Genomic DNA, 18,573 nt, shown 5'->3' on the forward strand with positions numbered 1-18,573 from the left:
CTCCCAACCTCTATTTCCAAATCCTTAATCTCAGTTTCCACGGAAGGTTAGCTTTTCACATGTTCAATCACAAACTACCAGTCTCTGATAATGACCATATCATTCACATGCACTATCAATAAACTCTCTTCTCCCCTTATTTTGAATAAAGAGAGGATGATCTGCATAATATTTTGTACCATATCAAATTATAGCACTCTAAATTTTAATCGATCAAGTTCTTCCAGATTCTTTAGTCCATTGGTGGTACTATCGACTTTTGCCGGTAGTATATCGATGAAAATCCAGTAAACTGTTGCTCATTTTAAGTGAAATTCTTTGAAATTTTGGGAGTAGTTTTCTTGAAATTACGGATTGACGTTTTCAAGAAATTAAGTATGTCTCTTTTATGTTACTTCAGTATGATGAAGAAATATCTTTTTCATTCTTAATTTCTGACTTCTTGATCAGTTAATTGGGAGAACGCCAATGATATATCTCAACAATGTCGTTGACGATTGTGTGGCTAATATTGCTGCAAAACTCGAGTCTATGGAACCCTGTAGAAGTGTCAAAGATAGGTAATTACAATCAAAATAGCTTTATTATTTGAGCCATTTAACGCTGCGCAAAAGTTTGTTAACATGGATTGTGATACTATACAGGATTGGATGTAGCATGATAAACAATGCCGAAGACAAAGGACTTATTTCACGAGGAACGGTAAGCTTTTTTGCATTAAAAAGAGCCATTATCAGCTATATCAGCTATACACCACGTCCATCATAAGCAAGTTCCATTTGATCACAGACCACTTTAGTTGAACCAACTAGTGGAAATACAGGAGTTGGTATTGCCTTTGTTGCTGCTGCCAGGGGATATAGGCTCATTGTGACCATGCCTGCATCAATAAATCTAGAGAGACGTATTCTTCTTCGCGCACTTGGAGCAGAGATAATTTTAACAGATCCAGCAAAAGGTTTAAAAGGAGCAGTGGACAAGGCTAATGAAATAGTTGAGCGGACGCCAAATGCCTACATGTTTCAGCAGTTTGATAATCTGGCGAACTCTGAGGTTGATGCCCCATTTTTACTGTGTTCCTTCTTTTCCTTTTTTGTTGAAATAGCATTATACATTGTTTTAAAGTACATCTTTTAAATGTATAAATTATGTTAAGATTGCATCTAAATAGATTACAGATTCACTTTGAAACCACAGGTCCAGAAATATGGGAGGATACATTGGGCGGCGTTGATATATTTATCGCTAGCATTGGGACAGGTGGTACTATCACAGGTACAGGGCGTTATCTGAAAATGATGAACAGAGATATCAAGGTATGGACATCTCTCTCTATTGACTTTCTTGATCTTGTTGTTCAGTTCTTGTTTATTATTTTTCTTCAAATTTCTCCCTGAATTGTTTACCTGGTGAGCTCTATCCTCTCAGCACTGAGTTTGAAGTCCTGTCTTTTGCATCCTTGATCATTTTCAAATATGCTATATTGAAAAAAACAACTTATATCAGCAGTGATCCGGTATCTGACTAGTTTCTTGAAAATGATGATAATCAAAATGATGATAACATAATATTTTATAAAACATTTACTCTGCGCACCTTGAAATTGTTTCCCAAGTGTTAGTTCTTGGATCCAACTGAAGGTGATTTGATGTCATCATAAGGTGTGGATAAAGTAATTTCATGGCATCAGAATGGGGGAAATTAGCGGCTGCATAACATGATTTTGTGTTGAAATTGATCTTCAGAAAATTTATTCAATCAAGATAAAAATCCCCCCTTCACGGGTTGAATCAAAATTCTGACCAGGGAATCTCAGGGAAAGGCAATTGAGGGTATTGAAATGAATATTCAGGCAATTGTTGGAACGTAGAGGAGAAAGTATTTTCTTAGACGCGATGGACAGGAGAGCAGAAAAGTAGCTTGATTTCTGAATTCTTTTCTGTGGGGCGGTAACCTATTCTGATCCTTGAATGGTACAAATAATTACAATCAATGGACAAATAGTAGGTATAACTTTATTATCATTTCTGATGATCAAAAGGAAGTAAAAAGGAAGGCTGTATGCAATGAAATTTCTTCCTATACTATTGGATAATGTAAGCAGGTTAGGGATTGTCATGCAAAAGTCAACCCTTAAAGTTTTTGGACTAGAAAATTGTTAGTGGTGGTTTCTTAACTTCTGTGCTTACTTTTATCTGTCAATACTGTATTTCTCAAGTTCTTGATATCGTTGTAATTACTGTAGTTTGTTGCGAGAGTCTTGGCAGTTTCATGTATTCTATTTAGGATCTGTTGATGTTAGTGTATCCTCTGCTATATTATCTAGTCTGTTTATGATATCTTATGATAGTTCATCTCATTTTATTTCATATTACAGAAATTATCACTACAATATGCCTTTGACTTTTTCTTTCATTTTAATTTTGGTTTTTTTCAATATTAGTCCCTTAAATCTTAAATATTTTGAAATTAGTTCCTAAAATCATTGAAATTGCTGTCAGGTCCCCAATTCTTATATGTTGTATTGCTGCACTTGGTTCATTCCAAGTTACCAGAATTGGGGAGCCTCATAGCAATTTCAATGATTTGAGCGAGTAATTTTGAAACAACTTATAGGAAATGAGGTACCTAATAACAATTTCAATTATTTGATGGCCTAATTTAAAAAATATTAAAGATTATAGGGACTAATATTGAGAAATCCCTTTAATGTTATTCCCCTTTTTTGGATACATTACCAGCAACTGAAAGCATAGATCCTCAATTAAAACATAATTGTATCTTCATGAGAATTACATTTCATGTAGTGTTAAAAAAACCCGTTATATAACCCGTTATAACCCATTTTGTGACTTAACAGTGCCCTCTTGTTAGGTAACACCCATTTAATCCTGAAACTATTTTACCCAAAAAAACGTGTTAAATTGCGTTAAATGTGCGACACGTTATAAAATCAGTTAACATGAGATTTTTAAGTTAAATTGCATCTCTGATTAGGATGCTTTGATGCATCTCCACCGTCCAAATCATTTAAACCGTTCCCCTTTTAGTACCGATCACCCTATTTTCTTTTTGCAAATATGCGATCTCTTCACCTCCTCCAATTCAAACCCTAGCTCTTTGCCTCCTTTGAAACTTCTCCAGCTATTGGCAGCTTCTGTGATTCCAGTGAGGTAAATTTTTTATTTTATAGTTATGTATTGGGCATCTCAGTTTATATCTTTTTAATAAATAGTGATTCTAAATTTACCTTCCAAATTCTAATTTTTTTATTGCTAATTTACCATAAATCATATCAGACTTGTTGCTTTATTACCCTCCAACATAAATTTTTAAGATATGTCACAAAATTAGAGTACCGAGATTAATTACTGGGTTAATTGTGTTGGATAGATAATTACTTTTAGTTACTACTTGATTTTGATTAGGTCTCAGTTTCTAGCTTTTAGTTAATACTAGAGTTTATGAAATTAAGTTTGCACGCAATCTCTGTATATGCAAAATTTCTTACTGTTATTACATAGTTATGTTTAGCTTGGTTGATGTAGTGAACTTGATAGGAATTAGAATATTTTTGTGAAGTTGAGAACTCGAGAGTTGAAAATGTTTAGACTTGTTTTTATTGCCTTAATATTGATGATGTTAACGTATTTAAGCATTTGATGACGCTTTTTGGAATGATTGTTTGTCATGTATGACTAATTTTTGTTAAGAAATTGTGATACTCTATTTTTCTATTTGATAATTGTTATGTTATGTTTGAAAACTTAGATGATTCTAAGTATTAAAGTCATTATGAATTGTTAGTATTTATAAAATATCTATACAATTAATAAATAATATAATCTATTTTATGTGTTACATTTTTTTGCGTTTTATTCCTTAACTCTTAACAGGAGGCCAAGTATTACATAACTCATTCTCGTTATTTTCAACATTGATTTCATGCTAGAGCTAATAGTCTTCATGAGAATGGCCAATATTAATGCTGGCTCAGGTGAAATCAGTTGTGTTGTTTATTTGACTGAATCTACTAGGGATCTGTTTTGGATAATTGCATTTCATGCTAGAGCTAATAGTCTTCATGAGAATGGGCAATAATTATGCTGGCTTAAGTGAAATCAGTTGTGTTGTTTTAGATCTGGAACGCTTTATGTAGCTGTCACAGGTTTTCATAAGGGAATATGTAGTTATTTTTCCAGTTTCCCATGACACGTTTTGGACTAAAATAACTCTATTAGCCAACATATTGCACACAGTTCTATTGTGAAGTCATGTTATGTTTGACACAGGTTCTCATGCGTATCGTGTCTATTTTCTATACTTTCCAAGTGCTATTTTGTCCTGCATATGTGCTGATGTCCATATCTTTGCAACATAGCTATTACTTATTATCTAGTGCAAGATGGATAGTTGTCAAGCACTAACAATCAGAAACAAAGGCGGGGTGAGCATTTTAGTTAGTTTGAAAACCAATTGACTTTTAACTAATGTTTTAAATATCGGATATCGGGAAAATATCGGATGACCAAAATTCATATCAGATTGCGGATATCAGAGAAATATCGGGGATATGTGGTAAATATCGGAATGCCATAACTGATGTTTGTATATATAGTATAATGTACTAAAATGTAATCTCGACATATGTAATGAAATCTAAACATATAAAATGTGAATAATATATGTTTAGGATCACTAATTAACCTTGTAAAATAAACAAAAGTACAAATCAACTTTGCAACATTTGATCTGATTTTTTTAGGGTAAAATGTCATTTGATATAATGAGGAAATCATGATATCTTGCCCAAAAATTGTCAAACACTATATAATATTTTGTGACAAGCCATATAAAAAGATATGTCGGTCCACATATTGGTTGATATATCGGCCATATCAGGGGACATATCATCCAAAATAGCCAAAAAGCAATAAAGGATATTTAGAGACCATATCGGTTGCGGCAAGCCCTGTAAAAGGATATATCAAGAGATATATCGGGCCATGTCAAGGATATTTAAAACAATGCTTTTAACCAGTTGTTAGTGCCTCACATTATTATTTTTTTACTTGAAAATTACTTTCCTGTTTGAGGGTTGCAAAAAAAAACTTGATAAACGTCTTTCGCAGGTTTGTCAAATTGGTTAAGTAAAATTTTAAATTCCAATTGTGCATAATGATTAAGGGATAATAGTGGGTTAGCTCTGGTCTGTGGAGCTTATTAATTAGATTATAGACATCACTCGTCCCAGTAACCACGTAGCAAATTTTTATTGCTTCAGTGTCACATAGGTCCCTTGAGCCATTTCATTTAACGTGCCTATCTTCTTTTTGATTCTGTAACTTATTTTGTTCTCAGTAAGCCTTCAAAATCACTTTACATGTATAAGCAAGTTCTTAAAACTTTGTAAATTTTATTATAGCATAAACTGACTGGGAAACGGAAGGTAGGATCTGTGTTGCTTGGTAATACCATTTTCCATGCTTAGAATGCATCATTCATCATGGTCAAGAGATTGAAAAATGATATGCTTAAAGAGCGAAGCAGGATGGTGAAAGTGGAGAAAATTTTCTATCAGACTGTGTGATCATGGAATATGCATGAAATTAAAAGAAACTTTCTATATGGAAGATGGTAGAACGAGCAATGTGTTATGAGTTAGAATTGCAGCATTCATGAAATAACATGTTCATAAGGTGAATGTTGGTGAAAGATGAATGCTAAGATCGAGAGTGATGACAGACTAAATGACAGGTAAGGGATTAGCGTTTCCAGAAGAAATAAAGAGAACAACATTTAGCTTGTTTGTCTATGTGCAACAAAGGTTAATAATTGCACGTTTCTGGAATGAGTGATAGGATCCTAGTTAATGGACTGTTGAGATAGAGGAGTAGACATTAAAAACATGAATAGAGAATTAGACGGACATGGTAGCTGTTAATTTCATCAGGGGTATGGATTTTAATAGGGCTCAGTGGAAGAGATGGATATATGTGGATGATCCCAAAATCCGGGATAAAGGCTCTTTTTTCTTGTTTTTCTATTATAAGATTAGGAAAAGGAAGTAATAAGCATGCGCAAACAAAGCTTAGCATGTATCATAAGATAAATGCTGAAAGTCTCGCGTTGCCGATGCAAAACTGTTGTTCTGATCCTTTTAGTATCCACCATTGTGCGACCTACTCTAGGCTGGAACTTCAATATATTTTGAACTTCCATTTGAAACAATTACTAATTACTAAACTTGATGTCAGATTTTATTGGTCTCTTCCTTCTTTTATATTTCAGTATAATTTAACATTCCATTTTTAGTTTGGTTCCATTATGATAATCTATTATACTAAGTTTAACCTTGTTATCATTCTGGGACCTTTGTTTAAAACTCTATAGCTGAGCTGCCATGCATAACTCTGCTCTCTCTTTTGTTGTCAGGTTATTGGAGTAGAACCTGCAGAAACAAGCATAATTTCTGGAGGAAGTCCAGGTAAACAGTAGTGGTTTACGACATATTTGCCAAGAAGATTAGTACTTACTTTTCTTAAATTTTTTGTACTGTTACATCTTATTGTTTAAGTATCTATTGTTTTCTGTGCTTTTGTAGGTTATGTGCCAAGCATTCTTGATGTTAAGTTGCTTGATGAGGTCATGAAGGTCTAACCTCTAATTCAAGTATATTTCTGTGTTGTATTTTCCTAGTTCCATTTCATTTTTTGTCTTTCCTTCAAATATTTCTTGAACTGCTTTAGATGGTTTCCTGTTATTGATATACTTTGATGTACTTAGTTTCTTTTAATATGTTCATTTTTTAGTACAACATTAACTAGAAAGGTTACCATCTCTGTTTGATGCTGTTAAGATTGTTGGTGACTAGCTGAATCTCCTGTACCATACTAGTCTTTGACTGCTTACATGGGTGGTCTAAATAGGGAACCTAGTATAAAGCGATGGTGTGTGGCTGTTCTTTGGATCCTCACCAGTGAAGGGGAAGCATAAAAATTATTATAATGGTTCATACTTCCCTTTTAGATTTGATTGTACACTAGTGCCAAACAGACCGCGATCATGTCAGCTCATCTTGACTCCCATCCCCGTGTGTGAAACCTCTCATATGCGTGTTCGTCTGTCCGACACCAACACTTCTCAGACACTCCTTGAATATATGCACACAGTTATATAATACATGTTTTAGTTAAAACACTTGCCAAACATCTTGGACGTCTAGCTTACACTTCATATCCACTTTCTGCAACTTGCTTGACATAGGACAGACTCATTTCAACCCATACCCGGTTTCAGAAGTGTGTTTTTAAAGGGTTGTTTAGGTATCTAGTTCAAATTCAAGTGATTTTCTCGCAACATGGGAATGAAAAAACAACATTGATCACATGTAAATTATTAAGTACAATATTTATGTATGTATGTGTATGGATCAACCTTCAAACTCGTTGATTCTTACTGCCTGCTTGTGTTAACAACTTCCTTTGTGAACAGCTTAGGGAGTGAGAAATTGTATGATACCTTGATTCTTGTTGCCAAGGGATACTCTCATTGCTAGATACCTACACAGAAGATATTGCTAATGTTTGGCTGTTCTACTTTGCATAAGATGAATGATGAACACAAAGATAGGGTGTATAGTTGGTTATTGTAGAAACCTTAAGAACAGACTTAAAAAATTGTAGTACAAGTCTGCCCTTTACTGAGGTTAACTTGGAGACTGGACTACAGGGAGGGCTAACTTTGCAAGTATTATGAACTTTTGTCGAGAGTGGGAAGTCTAGGCATCTCCACGCGGCACCTGAAACTCACCAAAACTCCAGCTTTAAAATGGAAATCATTGGATCTGCATCCAGAATTAAGGGGATGCACAAGGCGTTGAAGTTTGAGAGAGAGTTATTGGACCTTTAGTGTTCTTTTTTTAACTTGGTACACTATTATTATCCAATAGTTCAATTTTTGTCCAGCTAGAAAAGCTTAAGGAGACCCTCGTCATATTTCTGCAAAGATCATGACAGGACTCTAGAGCATAGTTGCGCAATACTCCATTTTGATATGAGAGAAAAGATGTAAGCAGTAGCCCTTATGGCAATTTTCAGGGAGCGCAAAGTTGTGGGATTTTTCTTTGGTGACGTTCATCATTCAGGTTATCAAATGAGAAGATAATTGTTTTCAATCAACTTTTTTTGAAGATTTAAGTAAAAACAGGCAACTTTCTAGAGACACACAGATCCCTTTTTCATATTTGAAAATGAAAGTAAGAGGAATTTCAGCCATTTAGTGTCTCATATTTATTCCATATTTAAAAATGAAACTAAATGGAATTTCAGCCATTTAGTGTCTTTTCCTAATTCCATTTTTCACTGTTTATACTTCTTGAGCAGACATCTTAGGTTTGTTACCTGGGCATTGATGCTGAGTGTCTGTTTCTTGATAAATATTTACTTTTACTGATAAAAAACCTGTAAAGGTTAATCCATTTACATTTCTCTAGTTCCTTCTTCCTTTTTTATTGTAGCAAATTAGCTATTACAACTTATGCTTTCTTATTATAAGAGTAGTAGAGCAAGAAAATTGTTTATTATCTTAACCTACAATTGGGAGGAGATGCACTTTGTTGAATTTTGTTACTGCACAGTTTTTCTTGCTTTATTTTCTTACATGTAATCAATGTTACAGAAAGCGGTAGGCAGCCTAGGCATCGGACCCAACGCCTAGAGCCTAGGTGCCTAGGCGGTTTTTCTTTTTTTAATTTTTAATTAAAATAATAGAATGTCAATATTATAGAAAGCTTAGGTGCTGGATTGGTGTCTAGGCGGATTTTTTTTCTTTGGGGGGAAAGGTGGTTTGTTGAAGTTTGGAGGACGTAGAGGAGGTGTTCATAGTTAGAGGCTGGAGTAGTTTGGAGGTTGGAGAATGTATAGATTGCAACATAGGAAACTATAATCAAGGCCTAAAGGACGTAGTCCACGTAAGCAACTTACACTCCCCAAGGCGCTTCCAAAACCTAGGTGAACAACCTAGGTACCCCTAGGTGCTAGGCGCTAGGCGGGCGGGTTTGGTATTGGGCGGCTTTGGTATTGCCTAGGTCTAGGCGGACTAGGTGGAGGCTTTTTGAAACATTGTATGTAATTTCACTTGACTATTTTGCACCTTAAGTTGCATGTAATTTCACTTGACTATTTTGCACCTTAAGTATGATTTTTCTTCCTATTAAAATAGACAAATATAATGACAACATTTGTCTATTCTTGACCTCATAGATAAGCACTGCTGAAGCTGTTGAAGTAGCAAGAGCATTGGCTCTTAAAGAAGGATTGCTGGTAAGCACATTTATTTCTTAAATCAAGGATACAAATAATTATTGTTCTTTCTCTGCCAGGTAAAGACTACCCTTATCCATCTCTGATTATAAACATTTAAGTGTTGTTGAATTTTTTAAACTAAGATATTGTTGTTTTCCAGGTGGGTATTTCTTCGGGAGCTGCTGCTGCTGCTGCAATCCATGTGGCAAGAAGGCTTGAAAATGCTGGAAAGTTGATAGCAGTAAGCAGCATTTTCTTCTGAATTTATCTTAAGTTGCTTCTTTCACTAAATCTAACAGATTCTTTAATTACGTAAAAATAATAATCAGTATTTACTTCTCCACATTGGGGGCTGACTTATCATTGGTAATTCTACCTCAATTATGATTTAATTCCATGTATAAATTCCTAACATCTTCCCATTATTCTAGACTCACTTCTGATGTTTTGGAGGGTGGTTGTTTAAGTGTCCTTAGACTCTATCTAGCCAGAGAGGTTAAGCTTGATATATATTACTTTTGTCGATAATCTATTAGCTTAAGCTTCTGGGTAAAGTGCTATTTTGAATTGTTTACATAGCAACAAGCTTCAAGATGTTTCAGATTCAATCTCATCATTGATAGCTGGAAATTATTTCCATTTAATGTTTTTCAAATCAAATCAAAGTTTATGCTGGAGGATTTTCTTGTGGCTAAAAGGTCTATGTTAAAAGGCTGTGTTAACTTTGCTTGAGATACATTGTTAACATATGATTGACTTTGCTCTTACAATTGACTTGTCTGCATAGGACTTTTACTATTTTGTCATAAATGATGCATGTATCATATTGGTGAATTTTCAATTATTTTATGTTTAAGAAACCTTTCTCCCTCATCATGAAGATGGCTTACTCGAAGGTCGACTGTCAAGAAGCATCATGAAGTGGTTTTATTCTCTTTCCGTGTCCAATAAACAAATAAAATCATTATCTAAAGCATAAGTCTGGGATCTGAAGACTAAGTGAAATTCAATTTTTCATGGGTTATACAAACAGTATGACATGTCATGTAGTCATAAAAACAGCCTCATTTACAAGATAATAAGACCAGAAAGATGATGATTTATCTTGATATTGTTGGTCTGCTTATTGAGCACTAAACTTCTGACAATGCAAATAACACATGGAAACCACCTGTTTTTTTAGCAAGTCCCGTGTATTTATGTAGATTAAATTATCAGGTAAAAAGAAAATGTCGTTTTGGACTCTTACTATTTTTTAATGTGCTATCAGGAGAATAATGTCTTTTTGATGACTGTACAATAATAGAGATTAAATTGATTTCTGAAAGCCCATTCAGGTGCAGGCACTCAGACACACATGCATGCACACTATCAAAGTCACATATGAACATGTGCAAATGTGCACAAAGCCGAACGCAGTTCAACTCCAAAATAGAAACCATGAAAAAACATGTCATTGAGAACCTTCCAAATGTTTCAACTAAAAGCTGTATCCAATGTATGAATGTATGGCAAAACCTTATTGGAAATGAATCTCTTTCGTTTACCAGAAGAAGCAAACTAGTAGCTATTATTAGTTATATTATAGTTTCCCAGCTTCAGGTTAGCACACATAGCCAGCTATCATGGGAAAACATGTGAATCACCTGGTTTGAGATTACGCATCTAAACATAATACTGCCAACCCATGTATTATAGTAAATGTGAACTGAAGTCAACCCAGTTTCCTTATACTCCTTATATTTGCAGTGCAGTGGCTGTTTCCTTCTTTCTTGCCTGCTTAAATTGTCATTAGGATTTTGTTTTCTTGACTTTGTGAGTCTGTCTCATGAAACAAATGCGCCCAACCATGGTATCTTTGTTCGCAATCACCAATTACATTGTCATGGGATTATTTAGCTTTCATTAAAGACCACTTCAGTGATTCTCCATTACTACTGGCCACATAGATATCTCTAGACGAACCATTTGCTAAAAGCACAATGGTGTCCCACAGCCACAGTGCGGGATCTTTCCGTGGACTTGTATATCAAAATTGTTGTTTAACTTGACCACATAACACTAAATCCAATGCTTGTAGGCATCTTATCATATGTTTCGAGACATGGTCGACTTGGTTAATTATGGCAAAGACATTTCTAAGAAACCTACTCTCTTGGTCATCTTGTTTGGAAGGGACAATTAATCACATATCTTGATGCAATAGATGTCTGAAATGTGATTTTGTTTGGGGGCCAACTATAGGGACACTTCATAGGAACTAGAACCTCAGTTTATATTACAAGAATTTTAAATTTGTTTTCTGGAATTAAATTAAATAGCTGTGTAATAAATCATGGTTTAGAGATTGCATATGGAGGCATTTAAGCTCACCCATGGTTACTTCGTGCTTCTGGCGCTTCATCTTATTGAATTGGTTAGCTATGGCAGAGACAACTCTTATCAGTTGTTTTGAGACCTGGTCTGGTCATGACTGGGTTAGTTATTGCAACTCTATTTGCTGTCAGAATTACTTACTAGAGAAACAGTTGCGGTGGGTTCTTTTATGTGGAACGTGCTTTAAGGAATGGTACTCACTTTCCTGGTTCTCTTTTATGGAATGAAATATTAATCACATTTCTGGACATAGCAGGTGTCTGAAGTGTGTTTGAATTGCATTTCTAGAGATACTAGGTATCAATTCAAGGATGTGTTTAATGGTGGTGTCTGACATGGGAAGTTTCAAAAAGTCTGACACGGAGTAACAGCTGTACATTGTACGAAATATGCAAACGTTACTGTGACTTCAAGATACCTAGATAGCCAATCAATCATTATTGAGAAAATTGATTGACCCATAAATAAAATGATTCTTAGATCTTTTACATACAACAACACCAATAACAAAGCCTTTATTCCCAATATTTGGGGTCGGTTACGTGAATCCTATTCTTCCATTTCGATTTTTGGCTAGTTCCTTAGTTAAGTTAACCACGATCATATCCTTCTTAGGGCATGTTTGTTTTTTTGATAGTTCATGTCACGCCCCAAAACAGCTACAGAACCTAAGTTGCATGGAAATGGGCACGTGTACTGGTACGGGTGCGGGTACGGATAGGGGACACGGTAAAATTATAAAATGTAGGGTATGGGGACACGACTACATATATATATTGAATTAATAATGTACATGGAATAAAATTTTCCCGCTTCATGTGTCATTAGAATTAAAATCCCGATTACATTTTTGAGTTTCTTTTATCATATTGATTATTGTGAGTTGTAAATTACTTAGACATCTAAACGACCCATTAACTATATAGTTTTGAACTTGGGTATGGACTGAAACGAACCCGACCCGTACTATATAGTTTTGAACTTGGGTATGGACTGAAACGAACCCGACCCGTATCTCATTAGTTTCAAAAGACGGATGTGAAGTGTAAGCTCTACGTCCAGGAAGTCTTTGACAAGTGTTTTAAATTAACACATATATCGTATAATAGAGTACATATTGTAATAAATGCATGCATATATTCAAGAAGTGTCCATGAAGTTTGGGTACGGGAAAGTGTCGGGTACGTGTTCGGTACGAGTACGGCTTTATTATAGAAGTACCCGGGTAACATAGAACAGAACTTTATAAATAGGGGCACGCGACAACATTGACCCGTGCATAAGACTAGTATCATGCACGTGTCAATCCTAACGCTTCATATCACATAGCTTTTCTCCAAGTGTATAAACCTGCTGTTGACGGTAGAAGTTCATAGCAAACTATATATAATTAGTACGTACAACTTGAAAGCTCGCCGTTATAAGCATTTCACAAAACCAAAGTACGTTGTTCGGCTATACATAACACAAAAGAGAGACTTTCCCATATTAACGCCTCCTAGCAACATGCCGCAACAAAAAATCTAGCTTATATACGAAGCTACGCCATATTTGAAAAAAATTAAAACAATAGGGTGAACTAAAGCTCAGTGAGAACATTTCCCACTAGAGTTCCTATGTATCTAATAAAATAGTAATTCTAAAAAATATTGAATTATAGGTTTTGCACCTGAAATTCTGAGAGGATAAAATATTGCATAAAAGAATATATTATTTGTATTTTCATGCAATAATTTAAAACTCTTTCTTATATGTAAACTGAATTCACTATCATACATTCCCAAATTAGACTTTTTGCAATCAAGATAAATAATGAGAAAGAAAACGGACTACGCAACTTTTGCAAAACCAAAGATTACTATTTTCTCAAATTCACTATCAAAAGTTGCATCTCAAATTCTCGATGAATTATTCACATAGTTGCAAGAATCACCTCATAGGTCACACTAAGGTCACGAATATTATAGCCCAGTAGCATGGGAATATAAAACGCATCACAATATAGATAATTACCGGGAATAGAATGCACCTAAAATTGTCATAGGTTGCTTGCCAAATTAGAATTGCCCAATAGGGCTAGAATAGATTTTAGAAGGGCTAAATATAGAAGGGCCAAATGAAGGTGTATTCACTATATGCCAGCCACAGACAGAAACTTCATAGTGAACTTTCTAAGGGTTTTGGATACATAAAAAATCACTTGCTAAATCAGAAACACATCATTTATCCGAATTGTTAAACACTTCTAAATCAACTGGACAAGAGTAAAACTTGTCATCTTAGTTAAAATAGTTTACGGAATTCACTTTATCTATTTGTATCAGATACCAAGTCATGAAAAAAATCCTTGAATCCGTTAACTATTAAAACACATTCAAAATACTCTTTTCTTCAATAGCTTTCAAATAAAGTAATATTCACATTTATTTAAGATCGCATGAGAACCAAAATCATTTATCATATTTTATATGAAATCAAATTACTTTTATTATTTCATACAAATCAAAATCATAGTATTGGTTAGGCCATAATAGAAAAGCTCGAATTAATATGCATCGTAAATAATAGAATAATTATTTTTTGAGCGCAAGGTCATTCAGATATATAATATTTATGCAATTTATACTACAAAAATACTAGTGATTAACGAACTCACCTCTAGCAAATACGAATTTCCCAAAATTTGATCCCCCTTGATATCAACTAGATTCTATAAAATAAAATTATAAGGTTAATACCTTAATATAAGCTAATACTAATCACTCCATAATCTAGGTCCAAATAAGGTTAAATAATATTTAAGGCCCATAAAAAGCGTTCACCCATAGAAAGGGTTCACCTAGATTATTGCTAATTTTAGAAATTTTATCATAATTTTTATAACACTTCTGTACAATTTTTTGATACTATTAACAAATTTTGGCAAACAAAGGGGGCTAATAGATAATATTCCATGTCCAACATTGTCTTACATCGTTGAGTTGGATCTGGTTGCAAGCAGTGTAAATAACAAATGTCTATAATAAATTTTCCCAACCTATTTATGGTTCTAACTTCCAGGTCTTGTTTACAATTCAGTATAGGGTGTTAAACTACCTTTTCCCATTCAAAGAATCAACATATTTCTATTTCATTTTGGTTCTTGATAAAACTTGTGACCGAGGGGCCTTAGGGAAAATTTTCCCTTAATTGACATTTCTTTCTTCTTTCTCTATACTGACTCATCTTCTTTTTCTTCCTTTTAACTTTACATTCGTTTCTTTCTTTCTTTCTTTCTTTTTCCTGTTATCTCCCAGAGACCGTACCTCCTCCCCTTCTGCAGATACTAGAGGTGATCTTATGGTGGCGGTAACCCATCGCCGGCCAGGGGCATTCTGCGGATTTTCTCTCTAATAACAAACATTCAATAATACCAAAAATGAATTCACAAACCATTTAAAGATCCTCTACAACTTTTCCTAACAACATGAGATTTCAAACTAAGCAAAATATTGAGAAAGAAGTTATACCTTGGTGTTGAAGTGAGAAAATCAGAGAGAGTTTCTATTCTATTCATCAACATGAGTTTATATAGGGTTACATATGGATAATAGGCTAATGGGTTAATGAGCCCTGACTCGATAACCCAAATACTAATTCTAACACTCCTCCTCAAGCTGGAGCATATATATCAACCGTGCCCAGCTTGTTACATAAAATAGAAAACACCTTAGGAGATATAGCTTTAATGAGAATGTCAGCTAACTGTTTTGAAGATGGAGTGAACTAAAGAGAGATCACTTTCTTTTCCGAATTATCTCTAACAAAGTTAAAATCAACTTCAATGTGCTTAGTTCTCTCATGAAATACTGGATTTTTTATAATATAGATAGCGGACTGGTTATCACAATACATAGGCATAGGACCAGGCTGAGTAAAATCAAGCTCGGTCAACAGCTTCTGCAACCATACCATCTCACATGTAGTGTGAGCTATAGACCTGTATTTTACCTCTGCATTAGATCGAGAAACATCTTGTTTCTTGCTCCTCCAAATAAAAAGATTTTCTCCAATAAATGTGCAAAATCCAGAAATAGACTTCCTATCTCCTATGTCTCCTGCATACCCAGCATCAGAAACGGCAGATATGTGTAAATGTCCATGCTTCTTATACAATAATCCTTTTTCAGGATAGCTTTTGACATAAGCTAAAATCCTCAGAGCAGCAGTCCAATGAACCTCTCTAGGTTTATGCATAAACCTGCTCAATACTCCTACTTCAAAGGTAATTTCAGGTCTAGTCACAGTAAGATAGATTAACTTGCCAATCAATCTCCTATATCGGCCTGCATCATCTAGGAGAGGATTATTATTACGTCACAAATCCACATTCACCTTCATGGGAGTGTTTGCTGGCTTACACCCTAAAAAGCCCATTTCTTCTAATAAGTCCAATACATATTTTCTTTGAGATAGAAGCAAACAGTCCTTTTGATATGCAATCTCAATCCCAAGAAAGTATTTGAGTTTTTCCATATCTTTAGTCACAAAGTGACGTGAAAGGTACTCTTTAGTCTCAGCTAAGACAGCAAGGTCACTCCCAGTTAGCAAGATGTCATCAACATATACTGTCAGAATCACCAGACCAGTTGTAGTGCGCCGAATAAATATGGAGTGATCAGATTGACATCGTTTGAAACTAACACCAGATATAGCAGTACTAAATTTCTCAAACCATACCCGTTGACTCTGTTTGAGATCATAAATCACCTTTTTAAGCTTGCAGACAGTATTATCCCCCTGAGCAACATACCCTGGAGGTTGCTCTATATAGACATTCTCCTGTAAGTCACCATACAGAAAGATATTTTTAACATCCAGCTGAAACATTGTCCAGTCCAGATTAACAGTCATAGAAAAAAGCAGGCGAATGGAATTAAGACGGGCTACGGGAGAGAATGTCTCAAGATAGTCGACCCCATATGTTTAAGTATATCCCTTCACAACAAGACGAGTTTTATAACGATCAATCGAACCATTCGTGCGATACTTTAAGGTGTAAACCCCTGACAACCAACGACAGTAGCGCTCGTTGGATTAGATACAAGATCCCAAGTCCTTCTAGAAACAAGGACATCCATCTCCTCATCCATGGCCTGTTTCTAAACAGGAATTAACACGACCTCCTCATATGACCTGGGTAGAGATATAAAGAACAAGGACAAAGCAAACTGACGAGAAGAGGGAGTAAGACAGTAATGAGAAACGAAATCAGATATAGGATAATTAGTACAAGATCGTTTACCTTTCCGATGAGCAATTGGAATATCCAGATCAGAGAAAATATAAATATTAGGAGACGGGCCTGTAACGGGAGATGATTGTTCGGCTGGAGCAGAGAGAGGGTCAGGAACTTTTGGATGACGATAATACGTCAGTAGTGGTAGTAGTGCAGATGGCACAGTGGAGGCATTTTGTAGTCCTGGAGAAGACCCATCAGCAGAAGTAACGGAAGTAGGTAATGGAACAGTAGTAGGAACAATAGACGGAAGAGGCACAGACGGATTGACAGTTGAGGGTGAACCAGTCAAGGAGAAGTATGGAACCGACTTAAAAAAGGTTACATCTGCAAACACAAAATATCTCCTAGTGGATGTGTTATAACACCGATAACCTTTTTGAGTTCGCGAGTAGCCCACAAAGACACACTTAATAGACCGTGGAGACAATTTATCTAGTCCTGGAGACAAATCCTGAACAAAACAAGTACAGCCAAAAACACGAGGAACCACATGAAAAGGTTTTTTGTCAAGATAAATGCAGGTGAATGGTATTTTACCATTAAGAATAGGAGAGGGCATCCTATTGATCAGGAAACATGCACTGAGAACAACATCAAACCACAAATATTTTGGAACATTCATATGTATCATCAGGGTTCGAGTAACATCTAAAATGTGTTTATGCTTCTTCTCAACAATTTTATTTTGTTGTGAAGTGTGAGAACATGAAGTTTGATGGATAATACTAATATTCGCACAAAAGCGAGAGATGTCATTTTTATGTATTCCAACGCATTATCGGTACGAAGGATACGAATAGAGGTAGAAAATTGAATTTTGATTTTGTTGTAAAAGATTTCAAAAAAAGTCGAAACCTCAGATCTCTCTTTTAGTAGATATAGCCAAGTCATGTGAGAGAAATCATCAATAAAGACAAGAAAATACCTGTAACCCTTAACGGAAGGTATACGACAAGAACCCCAAACATCAGAATGAACTAACTCAAACGCAGAACTACTGCGTTTATCAACACGACTCGGATAGGTAGCATGATGGTGCTTACCCATTTCACAAGACTCACAACCTAAAGAAGAAGCAGACGATTGGATAGAAATGATAGATCTAAGCTTTGATAATGAGGGATGACCAAAGCGTTGATGCCATAGTAAAGGATGATCAGATTTTTCTGCAACAAGACCAGTAGTGGGCATATTATCATCCAAATAGTACATGCCTCCTCTCTCATGCCCCGAACCAATCTTCATCCCAGTTGTCAGGTCCTGAAAAACACAATAAGAAGGAAATAATGTTACTTTACAGTTGTGTTTGGTGAATTGACTGATGGACAACAAACTGACAGGAAATTTTGGAAGATATAAGACATCAGTAAGGATCAGTGATGAAGTAGCATGGACTACTCCATCAGCAAGAACTAGGGAGTATGTACCATCAGCAATGCGAACCGATGGAAACTTGTCAGAAAGTTTTAAAGAAACAAAATGATCATTTATACCTATCATATGAGAAGAGGCACCAAAATCTAATACCTATGGCCTATGAGGAGAGACAATGTAGGCATCTATACTTAAAGAGGATGCATGAGTAGCAGAATGACTATTCTGAGAGGACTC

At 35.2% G+C, this 18,573-nt stretch overlaps 1 protein-coding gene across 2 annotated transcripts in view; it reads left to right on the plus strand.

Moving 5' to 3' along the window:
• The window catches only part of LOC109830677 (putative inactive cysteine synthase 2), a 34,771-nt gene that overhangs the window by 3,097 nt on the left and 13,101 nt on the right, over positions 1–18,573 (plus strand). Inside the window, exons 2-9 of one of the 2 annotated variants that reach the window (XM_020398021.1) lie at positions 451–560; positions 645–702; positions 790–1,053; positions 1,179–1,316; positions 6,436–6,487; positions 6,605–6,654; positions 9,264–9,323; positions 9,466–9,546. In XM_020398021.1, the coding sequence (XP_020253610.1) occupies positions 451–560; positions 645–702; positions 790–1,053; positions 1,179–1,316; positions 6,436–6,487; positions 6,605–6,654; positions 9,264–9,323; positions 9,466–9,546 (813 nt within the window). Of the gene's footprint in view, positions 1–450; positions 561–644; positions 703–789; positions 1,054–1,178; positions 1,317–6,435; positions 6,488–6,604; positions 6,673–9,263; positions 9,324–9,465; positions 9,547–18,573 lie in introns of those variants that run through there. The other variant, XM_020398023.1, reaches the window with a different exon arrangement.

Source organism: Asparagus officinalis, chromosome 2 (genome assembly GCF_001876935.1).
Source record: "Asparagus officinalis chromosome 2, Aspof.V1, whole genome shotgun sequence".
In the NCBI taxonomy this organism is placed as follows: Eukaryota; Viridiplantae; Streptophyta; class Magnoliopsida; order Asparagales; family Asparagaceae; genus Asparagus; species Asparagus officinalis.